We start from the raw sequence: 12,997 nt of genomic DNA, 5'->3' as shown, positions 1-12,997 counted from the left end.
CTGCTTCCAGACAACAAGGTACTGCATTTATACAGAGATTGCCTTGCCTCCATATTGTATCTTTCTAATGATTTCCCATCGGGAACCCGTTTCGAAAGTTGGAACTGAAGAATTACTGGATATGATGTCAAGTATAGCCAGAAAGAAATCTAAAATAAGAGGAAATTTGAGGCTTGAAGCAATATTGAAAGCAACACTTAAATTGGTGGACCAGCAACTAAAAGAAAAACAGATGAATAGGAAACGGAAATGGGAGGAAATGAAAATAGAAATGTGTAAGAAGTCTAAATTGGATTATACGTCGATTACCAATTTTTCTACTGAAAATGAAGATCCTTTGAACTTAAATAATTTTTTTAAAAATATCAGGGAGTCTTCATGTACCCAGGATTCAAATGACTTGTAACCTTTAGAGAGACTAGAATCAAAATGTTATGTAGCATAATTGTAAATATATCGACGAAGAGTGTACGATAAGGTTAAATGTGATATTTAATGAACATTTGATAAGTATCTCATGTATATATATTTGGTTCTTTGCAGTTCCGTATCTCCTGCCGCGATAATGGTAGGCCATGATGTCAGAGCACTGGATCGTCTGTTACTGGCAAGCCGAGTGTAAAGCCGTGGTAAAACTTGAAAGATTTTGTATATATTGTAAAATATGTATATTTCGCCTAATTAAAAAAAAAAAACTTTATAGAACTTGCATGGTAATAAAGTCACTGAATTAGGTATAGTGTTCAGTTAAATATTAAACATTTTCAGCTTAACTTAATTGTTCAACGTGTTTTTTTTTTCCTTTAAATAGCGAGATTGTTATCACATTGTGTCTGAGTTGAGAATATCTGTTTTTAGGATGAATCTGTAGGGAGCAAGATACAAACTATCATAGCTACCATAAGAAGAGAGGTGAGTGCAATTTGGTGTGCATCTTTTGTTTTACCTCTTTTTGTCTCCCATTACATCTGCAGAATTTGAACCAAGACTATTGGTTGTCAACACTAACTTTCTTAGGAATTAAAACTGGTGAAAACATATAATGTAAGCATGTATTGATTATACACTGAAACCCCAATTTTGTGAATACCAGATATGGTTTTGATTGAGATTTTGATTTGGCCTGTGCAATTTTTAGGCAACTTTTTGTTAACATTTTAAGCTGCCCACTATTTTGTGATAAAATGCTTGCTTTTGCAGCAGAATTTTAAAGAAGTAAAAATTCTCTACTTATCTGTAACTGGTTTAAAAAAAAATTGGGGTTTTCTGTATGCAATTTACTTTTACTAATCAGCAGTGACATTTTTAAAATGCAGTGAGATTTGTGTTAATACTTGAGTGCAGCAAATATTAACACATCTTGCAATTCCTTCAAAATATTCTGACTAAAAGTTTGTAATATGGATGCCAGCAATAAAAAAATTAAAGTTGTTTTATTGACAATACAAATAACATTTACAAGTCATTTTGTATATGGATTGTATTAGCAGTTTGAGATGTGGCAATTTTTCTTCGGTAGTTTCCATATAATATTACTCACATTATTAAACTTGGTTGCATTGATAAGCTCGACAATTAGTTTGGATACCATTTTGTGCCTGTTAGTTCATTGAGCTTAAAAATATTGAGTACAAAAGCGTAAATGGAATACTGGTGGTATTTTTACCATAGTTAGAGAAGTTATTAGTGGCAGTAATGAAATTCATCATGTTTGAAGATCTTTGCTTGATCATCTGTTTTATCTAAAACCTACCATTCAAGAATTAATACTTCAAAGTGCTAAGTTAATCCTTTAACTGTTGCATGATGAACAAGTGATTTCCTGGAGGTTGTGATTTTTTTTTTTTTTAATTGTGCGAAAGTTTTATGGATAAGATGGCCAAGTCGTGCTACTTAAATTTTGTAGCTTGTCCATTATGTGGATTTAAGTTGTGAAAATTTATTTATTGCTTTTCTGCACTCTAAATATTGCTAGACATAAACCAAGTCTTTTCTTGTAAACCAGAATGGGCTTGATTTATAGATGTCTCATGGTACTGAAAGGATTAAGCATTTTGCTATAAGAAAATTCTGAATTCTCATTTAGGGTGTCATTAATCTCAACACAAGCAATTGTTTAAGAATGCAAATCTTGCTTCCATAGTTATGGTAATCCCCTGAAGAAGCTACACTAATCTACAAAAAGATAAGTTTTATTTTTGTAGATTAGTGTAGCTTCTAGTTGGGGATGCAACTTCAAAATTTCTAGTTAAATGAACCAGAACAGAATATAAAAACTTAACCACTTTTTGTAAAATATTGGCAAACTTTTGGAGTTTCTTTTATTTGTTGTAGTAGGTGTCTTTCCTGGAAAGCAGGTTTCTGAATGAGCATGCTGCTGAAGTCAAACAAAAATAAAATAAAAATAAGGTCATCTGTCCAGCTGGTATAATTGGCTACTGTTACCAACAATAGTTTGAATGGAACATGGCACATTTTAAAAGGTTAGACACATTTGATGGCATTAATTTAACATGGGAGATTAGTGAATCTGCAACTTATTTTTGCTCTAAGAAATCATGTTTGCAGAATCCATAATCTGTCCCATATGAGAATTGACATTTTTTGTAACGTTAATCTTATCTGATGAATATGAATTAGAATTATTTTCACTTATTATTATTGGTAATCTGATATTCTCATGATACTAAAATTATTTTCCCTGAAGTTTTTTCTTTAACTTACACTGATTAATTCTGATATGGCTGGGAATATCTAAAATTAACAGTTTCCTAAAATCCATCATATAGAGATAGCAGGTACCGTGGTTTTTCATCCTGCAAAGTAGCCAAACCGGCCATTAGAATGCACACAATTAATAGACATAAAACACTGGCCTCATAGCCTGAGTTTTTTTGGCTGTAAATCCAAATACAAACTGCCATCTATATTTATCCTTCTGTCTTAATTCAAATTATACATTTACTTCAAGATGAAATAATTCAGTTATCTGGAATTTGTAGGTGTAGTATCTGCTGGTGTTTTTTTACTTGTTTAATGAGAATTTTTGCTATATGGAGGGGTGGGGGGGGGATATTGATCACTTCCAAAACTATGAAGTGATCTCTTTATATTGGTAATAAATAACAAATGGCAAGCTGATACTTCTATAATTTAAATGTAGTATAGCATTCTCTCTTTAACCTTTAGGATAGGAAAAGACTCGTCAGTAAACAGTGTTCCTTCTACGTAAAAATGCACATTCGTAGTGAACATTATTACTATAATGAAGTTAATATGTGAATCTTAGGGAGAGAAGAAGTTAAAACACATTATCATTAAACAAGATATCTTGTTGATAAAGGTTTTAACAGGACTTAGAAGCAAACATTTCTTACTGACAACGTTAATAATCAGGGCAAAATTTGTGTGTGTGTCCCCAGAAGGAACGTGTGCAATTTAAAAAAAAAAAAAAAAAAAAGTAACATAATAAATTCTTGTGATTAAAGAGATTTTTTTGTCATGACATTAACTAGTGATATGCAATTTCTAACTTGCTCTACATTCTGATATTGACCTAAAGACATCATATTCCTGCCATGTACCCTCAAGGGGTGTACAGGATATGATAGTACTACATGAAAAAATTACATCATTACTAACTTCCTATCTACAATTTTCCTCCAAATCAGTCTGTTACTTGTCAAGACTCCAACATTATCAGATCTTATATTTCTATCGTCTAAGGCACTTTGTACCGTATCAATCCACCTATATCTTGGTCTTCCTCTGGGTATTTTTGCTTCCAACCTGGCAGAGAACACTTGCTTTGCTAATCTTTTCTCTCCCATTCTGTTTAAGTGACCAAACCACCTGAGATTAGCTCTGCTAACGCATTCCTGTCAAGTTTTCCTAATATCCTCGTTTTTAATATGATATTGCCATTGATGCCATCTGTTCACGCCTATAATCTTTCTCAGGACTCTCATATCTGTGGTAAGTGTTTTACTTCTGACCTAGCTCTCAGATCCATAAATTAAAACTGGTTTGAACACTGTCTTGTATACAGCTAATTTAGCGTTCTGACTAATTTCTCTATTATTCCATATGAATTTATTCAATTGACTTCCCACCATACATACCAGCTTTGCTGGTTCTGTTGTCTATTTCTATATTTAATTTACCATCTTCACTAAAAATCATGCCTAAGTAGCTGAAATGTTTTACTTGTTCCACAGGTTCTCCATTCACAACACAGTTGACATTTTCAATGATTCTGCCTATTTTCATTGTTTTTGTCTTTTTATTGCTGACCTTCATACCATATCTATTACAACAGTTATTCAGTTTAGTCAGAGAATCTTGCAGATTTATTTAGAAGTATAACATCATCTGCATAAAGCAAAGAGCTGACATTAACATCTCCAATTTTGATGTCATGTTTAATACCACTTTCCTTCATAATGTGATCCATATATATAATGAATAACAGAGGGGATAATGTACATCCTTGTCTCACACCAGATTTAACATTAAACCATCTTCCTGTACTTCCTTCAATTCTAACTGCTGACTTACAACTCAAATAAAGACTAAGTATTGCTTGATATAATGCCCCATTGACACCATATAACTGCAGCGTATTGAATAGCTTCTCTCTTGGCACCTTGTCATGTGCCTTTTCCAAATCGATAAAACTTAAATACAGATCTTTGTTATATTCCCATGCTTTTTCAACTATTTGTCCTAAAGTGAAGATCTGATCCTGACAGCCCCTATTTGTCCTGAATCCAGTTTGTTCTTCACCAGCTTTTCTTCCACAATTCTTCTCAACCGTTTCTCACGTAGATTTGCATAGATCTTGCCAGGAACATATAGTAGGGAAATACCTCTGTAATTCTCACATTCAGTTTTATTTCCCTAAGGACCTAAAGACATTTAAGATGATAACATAAGGCATTTGAGATGTGATTTTTTTAAATTCTCCTGTTATATGTGGAATGAGATAATGTATATTCCTGTGTAAAAGAAAAATTTCAGGTATTTTGTAAAACTAAACATGTACATTTACAAACCTTTTTTTATTTAATTATGCAGTTTTCATTATAACTTCATAAAAATTCTTCTTCCAACTCAGTTTGTACCATACATCTATCAAGAGCCTAAAGAGTGAATGCTGACATAATCTCATCTAGCCTGTTTTGAGGTCATTTTATTCAAGTTAAGTTACATATTCAAGGAACCAAGCCTCGTGATTAATGGAATCTTCATTAGGAATTTTAACATTAGGTATGTGCTCGTGTCCATGAATGGAAGAAAGCTGATTAGTAATTCTTTCTCCCCACCCATCCCATTTAAATTTGTACCACAATACAAAGATTACAAAGAACATGGATTCTGAAAGTTTTTTTTTTTTTATTTAACATCCATAACTTGATATTAACATAAATCACTGGAAATTTTGATTAATATTTTAGATCTTCTTATAGCACTTATTAATAACTGCTCTCTCTCTCTCTCTCAGCTTTGGTAATTTCAGCAAAATAAGATTTTGTAATTAGGTATGAGTTGTTTTTTTTCCATGAAAAATTTAGTGTCAGTGTAATTATTAACTAATTTGTATTGTTCAGCATCATAAAAAATGCTTTTTACATCTTGTATTCTTCTAATGCTTGTTCTTCTGTGTACATAATCATTGAATCTGAAAGATTAGTAAACTCGTTTGTTTTTTATATCGAAACAGCAAGTTGTATGCTTTTAGAATATTTTTTATTGCATTTGTGTTTTTCAAAACAAGACAGCTTATATTTGATACTGAAAAAATATGCTTTATCTTTGAGTAAAAATATACCAAACCCTTAAGATTTATTTCACCCAGAGGGAAGTGTAAAAGATAGAACAGTCTAGCACATCTAAGATCTCGTGATTAGTTTACAGTCAACAACTACAATTTTTGTGTGTTTAGGGTAACTTAAGTTTCAGAGGTGTGTAACTGGAAAGAGACGTCGATGTAGCCTTTTAAGGAATGCAGATAACTGACTGTGGCTAATGCCTACCACTCACCTTCTCATGGTGCTACTTTTTTTAGTAGGAATCTAAGAACCTAGACATGGAATGAATAGGCTGAAAATTTGGGATATGGCCAACCAAATTTTGGTTGGCCGTATCTCAAACATAGTGATGGTAAAACATGATGGAATTTCATGCAGGCCATAATGTCACCTAGTTAACTCACTCTCTCATCAAGAAGCCAAATTGTGAAAAGTTAGCTACTGTGACAAACTAACTTAACACCAGCAGAGTTCAAGATTAGCACCAGCAACATAAACCATCAAGAGGAAAAAAATGGAACTAACAGAAGAATTGGATAAGTACGAGATTGACAAAATACGTATTACTAAAACACACAGGTGAGATTCTTCTAAGCAGTAAATACAAGATGTTGTATTCAGGCATTAACAATCTGGAAAGGAGTAGCTATAGTATTAAACCTTAAATGATAAGGATAATCTTGAATAGCAAGCAGTATCAAATAGTGATGTCTGGTCCTATAGAAGGCTCAAAGGAAGTAGAAAAAAACTTTTGAGATAGTAAAGAAGTGAGCTGAGAAAGAAAAATTGGTTCTTGGAGAGAGAAACAACAGACCAGGAAATAATCTGACATAAATATTTTGAGAATAAAAAAAAAGCACAGCTAATAATAATGGTCAGTGCTTTCTCAATTTTTGTTCAGGACATGGACCAGCCATGTTCTAACATAAGGATATGCAAAAATTCACATAGACAAAAAGAAGCAAGAAATAGTCTTGCCGACTTACCGGTCGTAATATCTTCATGCTGGTTCCGGATGCGAGCATGCAGAGGATCTTGAAATCAGAAATGATCACCATTTAGTTCTGAGCAGGATAAAATTAAACTTCATATTGGAAAGGAAGAAAGTTGTTTTTTTTAAAAAGCAACAAAGTTGAGCAGCTTTCAGAGGGAATGGCAGACTTACACAAATAATATCAAAGACACAATCTTTTGAAAATGAACCAAACCTTTTAAGATTGAGTGGTAGATCCTGAAAAGAAAAGTTATTTGGCTAGAGGCATGTTGTTAGGTTGTTTTCAAGGTTATGGCCTCAAGAAGAGGTAATAAAGGTAAGGGCGAAAAGCATATTGGAGGTTCCTGGCAAGGAAGACTGCATGTGCTCTGAAAAAATAGAGAAAAAGGTAAAGAAAGTGAAGCAGTGCGTAAAGCTAATTAAATGAGTTCTGGATAAGACCAGAACATAAATTATTATTTGTTACCTCCAGGGAGTCCCAAGACTCATCGGGGGGGCATCTACTCTACATTTGTCTCCACCAAATCCACCAACTGTCCGTAACGGCATCTGTTGCCAACCACAAACACTAGTATTTCCACAGACAATCGCAAATATCCATGCCCATGGCAGGATTCGATTCTAACTCGCAGCCTTTTGACTGGGGAGTGGATATGCTAGCCACTCGTCAGCAAATGGCTGAATATCCTGGAGGCTATTAAAAAAACTTGAGCGTAAAAGAAATCGTAAAAGTGATATGAAAACTGAAGATAGATATTCCATTCATTTCCACCCTATTCATTCAAACTCTAGGGACACATTCAGATATTGATTCAAATAAGTGGTAAATGTTTCTCATGCACTGCTGATATTCTTCTCATCTAGCATCCAATACCACAGGATTAAACCTAGTATTCTCCTCAGTTATAATTTCCTGCTTTTGTATTTTAGCATGTAACATTCTGCATGGAATATCAGTACGTTTTAGTCAATCTACAGGTCATTAGAGGATGGACACTATCAGAAACTGAAGGCATTTTATTTAAAGTAGACTTTAAATGAGACACCCTCTTGCACTATAATTCTTCTATCATGTTCCTTCTGTCACATGCTGTGTAAGTTCTCTTGCACAGCATAATAAATTTGGCTTCATTCTTCTCATGAGGTTTCACTGCTACTTGACAGTGTTTTCATAATTAAAATCATCCATGATTGTTTAGTACCCAATTCACACACATTGTTTTATGCATTTTATACATTTATTTTACCCTGCATTTCATCGTTGCCAACAACTTATCTACTAGGTGTGTAAACAAGGGCCTATTTAGATGTATTTAATCTTGTTAGCTATCCCACACCATATCTTCTCCTGCTGTTGAGAAATTTTGTTACCTGTATTGCAAACATAGCTTACTGCTCTAATGGAGCAGAAAATCACCCAACATCATTAGCATCATATCTTTTTTCCTCCTGTTTTGTCTAATCCTAACAATACTGTATACACTTGATACCAATTAGTATATCCTCTTCTGACTGCCAATAATCTGTGGCCACAGCATATTTATTGAGGCAACAACTCTTTTGTTACTGATACACCTGGCGTTTTAAAGGCAAGTTGTCTCCATGTTTTCTTGTGTACTTAATTCAGTAGTTTTGTATCAGCCATTTAGACAACTTTCAAATCTCTTTTCGAAGTACAGTGGCATTACATGTCCAATTGTGATAAAAGTTTAATTTCAGCTATTTAGTAGTATGACATTATGTACAAGGTCTGCAGTATTCCTGAACATAAATCAAATATGTGCTGTAATTGATGTGAAAATTGGATGTCAGAAAGTGGTCTGTGTGAGAGGGTTGAATCTGCTGGATTTCAGTGATTGTTGGTATACCCAAGGATCACTCCTTTTGACCATTTTTTTTTTTTTTTAGAATCTATATATTACTAATATTGGGACAGACATAATAAGATATATTGAATTGTTTGTTGATAAAGCAGAGATTGTCAGAGCAATTTAGGATGTTATTGATTAACAGCACTTGGATGATTAGAATAATCCGACACTGTTCATATTACTGCTGTCAGTTCAGTAGGTTTTCATTAGCAATGTTATATTGATGCGATTGTGCTTGGGTAACTCTGAGGCTTGGGATCTAGGAATTGACATGTTAGGATAGAGAAGTCATTTTGCCTCTTTATCTTGATATGATTACACTTGGACTGCTGTGTGCAAATTTGGTTTCCTAGGTTCTGAAGGGATACAGAAGCTGTGAAGCGGGTTAACATTACAATTATGATAGATTATGGAATGTAGACAATAAACACAGGATTGTCTGTGAATTGCAAAAACTGGTAAAGAGGAGAAAGTGTGGTATGATAGGTCTGTAAACTTATGAAAGTGTTTTATCAGTTAATGAAATTTCCAATAAATGGGAAGGTGTAAAGATTACAAGTGGGCATCAGTGGAAGTTTTTTCTTTGTAAAGAAAGAGAGAACTAGATTTCTCTCACATACTAGTTGAGTGAATGGACAGTAGGTGATGTATATCCTCCATTGATGGGCCCCTGATTCCCTGGAGTCTGATATCATCTCTATCCCTTGGGATACATATTGGAAATTTGAATTTAAAAAAAATCTGATACTAAAATCAAGTTGTTAGTGCACTAAACTTGATTTTTGGTAGCAGGTAACTTGATTTGGATTTTTCTTCGTGGTTTGAAATTCTGCTTACAGCTTTAAATAGTACTTATGACAAAGCAGCTTTTTATGACTAATTTACTATTGTTGAATAGGAGAAAGAACTTGTCAAGCTTCATTTGATTTATTTATTGGGTTGGCAAATAAGTTCGTTCGGTTTATGTGTTAGTACAAGTTTATGTCGCTATTATTGCGCAGTTGAAAGGTGACATTTCACATATCGTTCGGCCCACTTCAGTTGCGTGTGTGTAACATATTTTTAGAAATGGAAGGAAATAATGTATATTATGGCATATTTGTCTTTCTTTCAAAAAAGACAAACTAGCTGGGAAGGCCATAAAAATATGCAGTGTATATGGGGATGGTGCCTTAACAGAATGCATATGCCAAAAGTGGCTTGCCAGACATAGTCTACAAAAATTCGTCACAAACAGTGCGGGAGATTGCTGCAGTACTGAGCATATCCCATACAAGCGTTGAAAACCATTTGCACAAGCTGGGATATGTTTCAAAACTCAGTGTTTGGGTGCCGCATTAATTGACTGAGGCCGATATGACTGCTCACATATACATCTGTGATTCGCTGACGTCGCCAAGAAAACTACCAATTTTTTGAAGCTGATGATTATGGGAGATGAAAAATGGGTCGTGTATGATAACGTGATACGTAAAAGATCATGGGGGGCACAAGAGCGAACCACCCCAAACATCTGCAAAAGCAGGATTGCACCCAAAGAAGATCATGCTCTGTGTGGTGGGATTATAACGGCGTCCTCTACTACGAGGTGTTACCATCAGGCAGAACAATTGATTCAACTGTTTATTGCTCACAGTAAATGCGACTGGCCTGTGCATTTAACACAAAACGTCCGGAATTGGCAAATTGGAAAGGAGTTGTCTTTCATCATGACAACGCCAGACCCCACACGTTGTTAACAACCCAGAGTAAATTGTTACGTCTTGGCCGGGATGTTTTGCTGCATCCTCCATATTTACCGGACCTGGCACCTTCCGATTCTCACTTATTCTGATCATCGCAGAATTCTCTGAACGGGAAAACCTTCGCTAATGAGGAGGCTGTCAAAAGAAACCTGAATTATTTTTTTGCCAGTAAACCTCAGGAGTTTTATGAACGCAGCATAATGAAGTTGGTGGACAGATAGTAAGAGGTCATTGATAAAGAGGGTCAATATATAACTGACTAGTATGTATAATATATATTAAATAGCATGCGTTTCATCCACTCTGAAAAACCGAACGAACTTATTTGTCAACCCAATATATATACGCACTTAGCTTAGCATTAGGAACCCCTTCCCCACCCCTACACACACACACACACACACACACACACACACCAATTTACATATTTGCCACAATAATGGAGTACCATGTGGTATCGTCATGTGCAGCTACTATAAATGGGCACACCTATCCTCTGTAATCAGTAAACGATTGTGAATAATGGGCAAATGTTGTGACTTAAGCCAATTTGATTGAGGCAGATAGTTGGAACTCGGAGGGCATGTGCCAGGATTTTGGAAACAGCTGCACTTGTTGGTTTGCTCCCAATTACTGAATCAACAGTTATTAGGAGTGAATATAGGATCAAGTATGCCTCAATCACCTCTAGGATGTGTAGCAGACGTTGGTCTGCCATGCTTAGATACCAGTTTGAGTGTCAAACTGGTATCTAAGCAATGAAGTGCAACAGTTGCACAGCTCGCCCACTACTAAAACAGTGGAGCAGTTCGACCCATTTCCACATGATGCACTGTGGAATCTCAGACGTAGCAAGGGATTCCATAGCTGGAGACCAACAAGGGTATCCATGATGATGGCCAGACAATGCCTTGCATGGGCTAAGAATGTAGGCAATGGATCCTCGACAGATGGAAGGTGGAGTTCCGTTTCCTGCTGTACCATGCTAATAGAGGGGTTTGCATTTAGCGTAAACAGCATGAAGTCGTATCTCCTGGTTGCACAATTGGGGTTCAAGGGTAGTGGATATAGTGTTATGGTGTGGGGTCTTTTTTCCTGGCATGCACTAAGTCCATTGATTATCATTTCACAAACACTGAATGGTGAATGCTACAGGGACCTGTTAGCTTATCATCTCCATCCATATCTGTAGGAGGTGTACCTGTCCAATGTGCATTGCCCATCTTTCATCAGGACAATGCACATTGTCATTGGGCTCATACAACTACTAAATGGTTGGAGGAACACGATAATGAATTTGCCACATTCCCTTTCCCCCCCCCCCCAAACTTCTGACTAACCCAATTGAACACGTGTGGGATATGCTGGAATGAGGGTGCAGGAACTGCTGATCCATTTCCATGAAAAGAGCATGAACTGATGGAGTTCCTATAGTGCATATAGGTCAGTTATGCATGGAGGATGTTCGGCACTTTGTGGAATCCGTTACTAGGCATCGATGAGCAGTGATTGTACAGAGAGATGGATTAATGCATTGTTAGGTGGGTGTTCCCACATGAGAGGTGAAAGAACCTATAGCATATCAGTACTATGTGAGTGATGTAGATGAGGGTTGAGAAAGAAGAAACCTATTGAGTTTCTTCTTAAAGAGCTATAAGTTGAAATTGTTGGGGGAACACATCATGATAAAGGCTGTTCCAAAGGAACAGCAGAGGTAGATGGGAAGAACAGGTTTGATGAATTTGCAGTTATACAAGGGTGGTTTGAAAAGTTATTGGCCTAACAATGAAAAAACGAATTTATAATTTCAAAATTATTTTTACTTTTCAACGTAATCTCCTTTTAAGACTAACACGTTTCCGGTGATGCTCCAGCGCCATTATCCTGTCCTTGTAGTGGTTCTCAGTAAGATCTGTAAAATACTCCTCTACAGCTGCAATCACCTCTTGATTCAAAGAAAAACGCTGACCAGCAAGGAAGAGTTTTAGTTTTGGGAAGAGATAGAAGTCAGAGGGAGCCAAATCTGGATGGTTGTTCCCACAATTCGTAGTACAAATCCCTTAATTTTCCAATTGCCAAAACACCTTTGTGGATGCAAGTGCATTGTCCTGATGAAAGGTGATTTTTTTTTGTTCTGCAAACCGGATCTTTTCTCACGAATTTTTTCATTTAGTCTGGTTAAACGATTGGAGTAATATTCCCCATTTATTGTTTTACATTTTCCTGATAATTAATTTTAAAAAAATGCCTTTAGCATCCCAAAACACTGATGCCATGACCTTTCCTGCTGATGGAACTGACTTTGTCTTCTTTGGCACTGAACAAATTTTGCACCTTTCAGATCCTTTCCTATATCATTAATGAACAAATTAAATAGCAGTGGTCCAAGAACAGAACCTTGCTGCACGCAACTAGTCACAGGCCTTGTTTTGGACTTTACTCCTGAATAAACTACTCTGATATCTCTCCATCAAACACCCTCCTATCCATCTCACCAACCCTATGCCATTTCTCCTCTTGATAATTCAGACCATAACTTTCTGCACAGGTTATCTCTTCTACAGAGTAGTCTTCAGT

General features: G+C 35.6%; 1 protein-coding gene across 8 annotated transcripts in view; it reads left to right on the top strand.

Annotated features, from left to right (window-relative positions):
• Positions 1-401: 401 nt before the first annotated feature.
• The window catches only part of LOC150102446 (uncharacterized), a 108,954-nt gene continuing 96,358 nt past the window's right edge, over positions 402-12,997 (top strand). For 4 of the 8 annotated variants that reach the window (XM_090399761.1, XM_090399759.1, XM_090399760.1 and 1 more), the window contains exons 1-2: positions 402-629; positions 859-912. In XM_090399761.1, coding sequence (XP_090255887.1) covers positions 576-629; positions 859-912 — 108 coding nt within the window. In that variant the 5' untranslated portion in view covers positions 402-575. Of the gene's footprint in view, positions 913-2,334; positions 2,484-5,116; positions 5,269-12,997 lie in introns of all 8 variants that reach the window. The other 4 variants (XR_016548960.1, XR_016548958.1, XR_016548959.1 and 1 more) reach the window with 3 other exon arrangements.

Source organism: Typopeltis vanoorti, chromosome 10 (genome assembly GCF_054136105.1).
Source record: "Typopeltis vanoorti isolate ZY-2024b chromosome 10, IOZ_Tvanoo_1.0, whole genome shotgun sequence".
NCBI classification, from domain to species: domain Eukaryota; kingdom Metazoa; phylum Arthropoda; class Arachnida; order Uropygi; family Thelyphonidae; genus Typopeltis; species Typopeltis vanoorti.
This window is presented reverse-complemented; position numbering and strand designations above follow the sequence as displayed.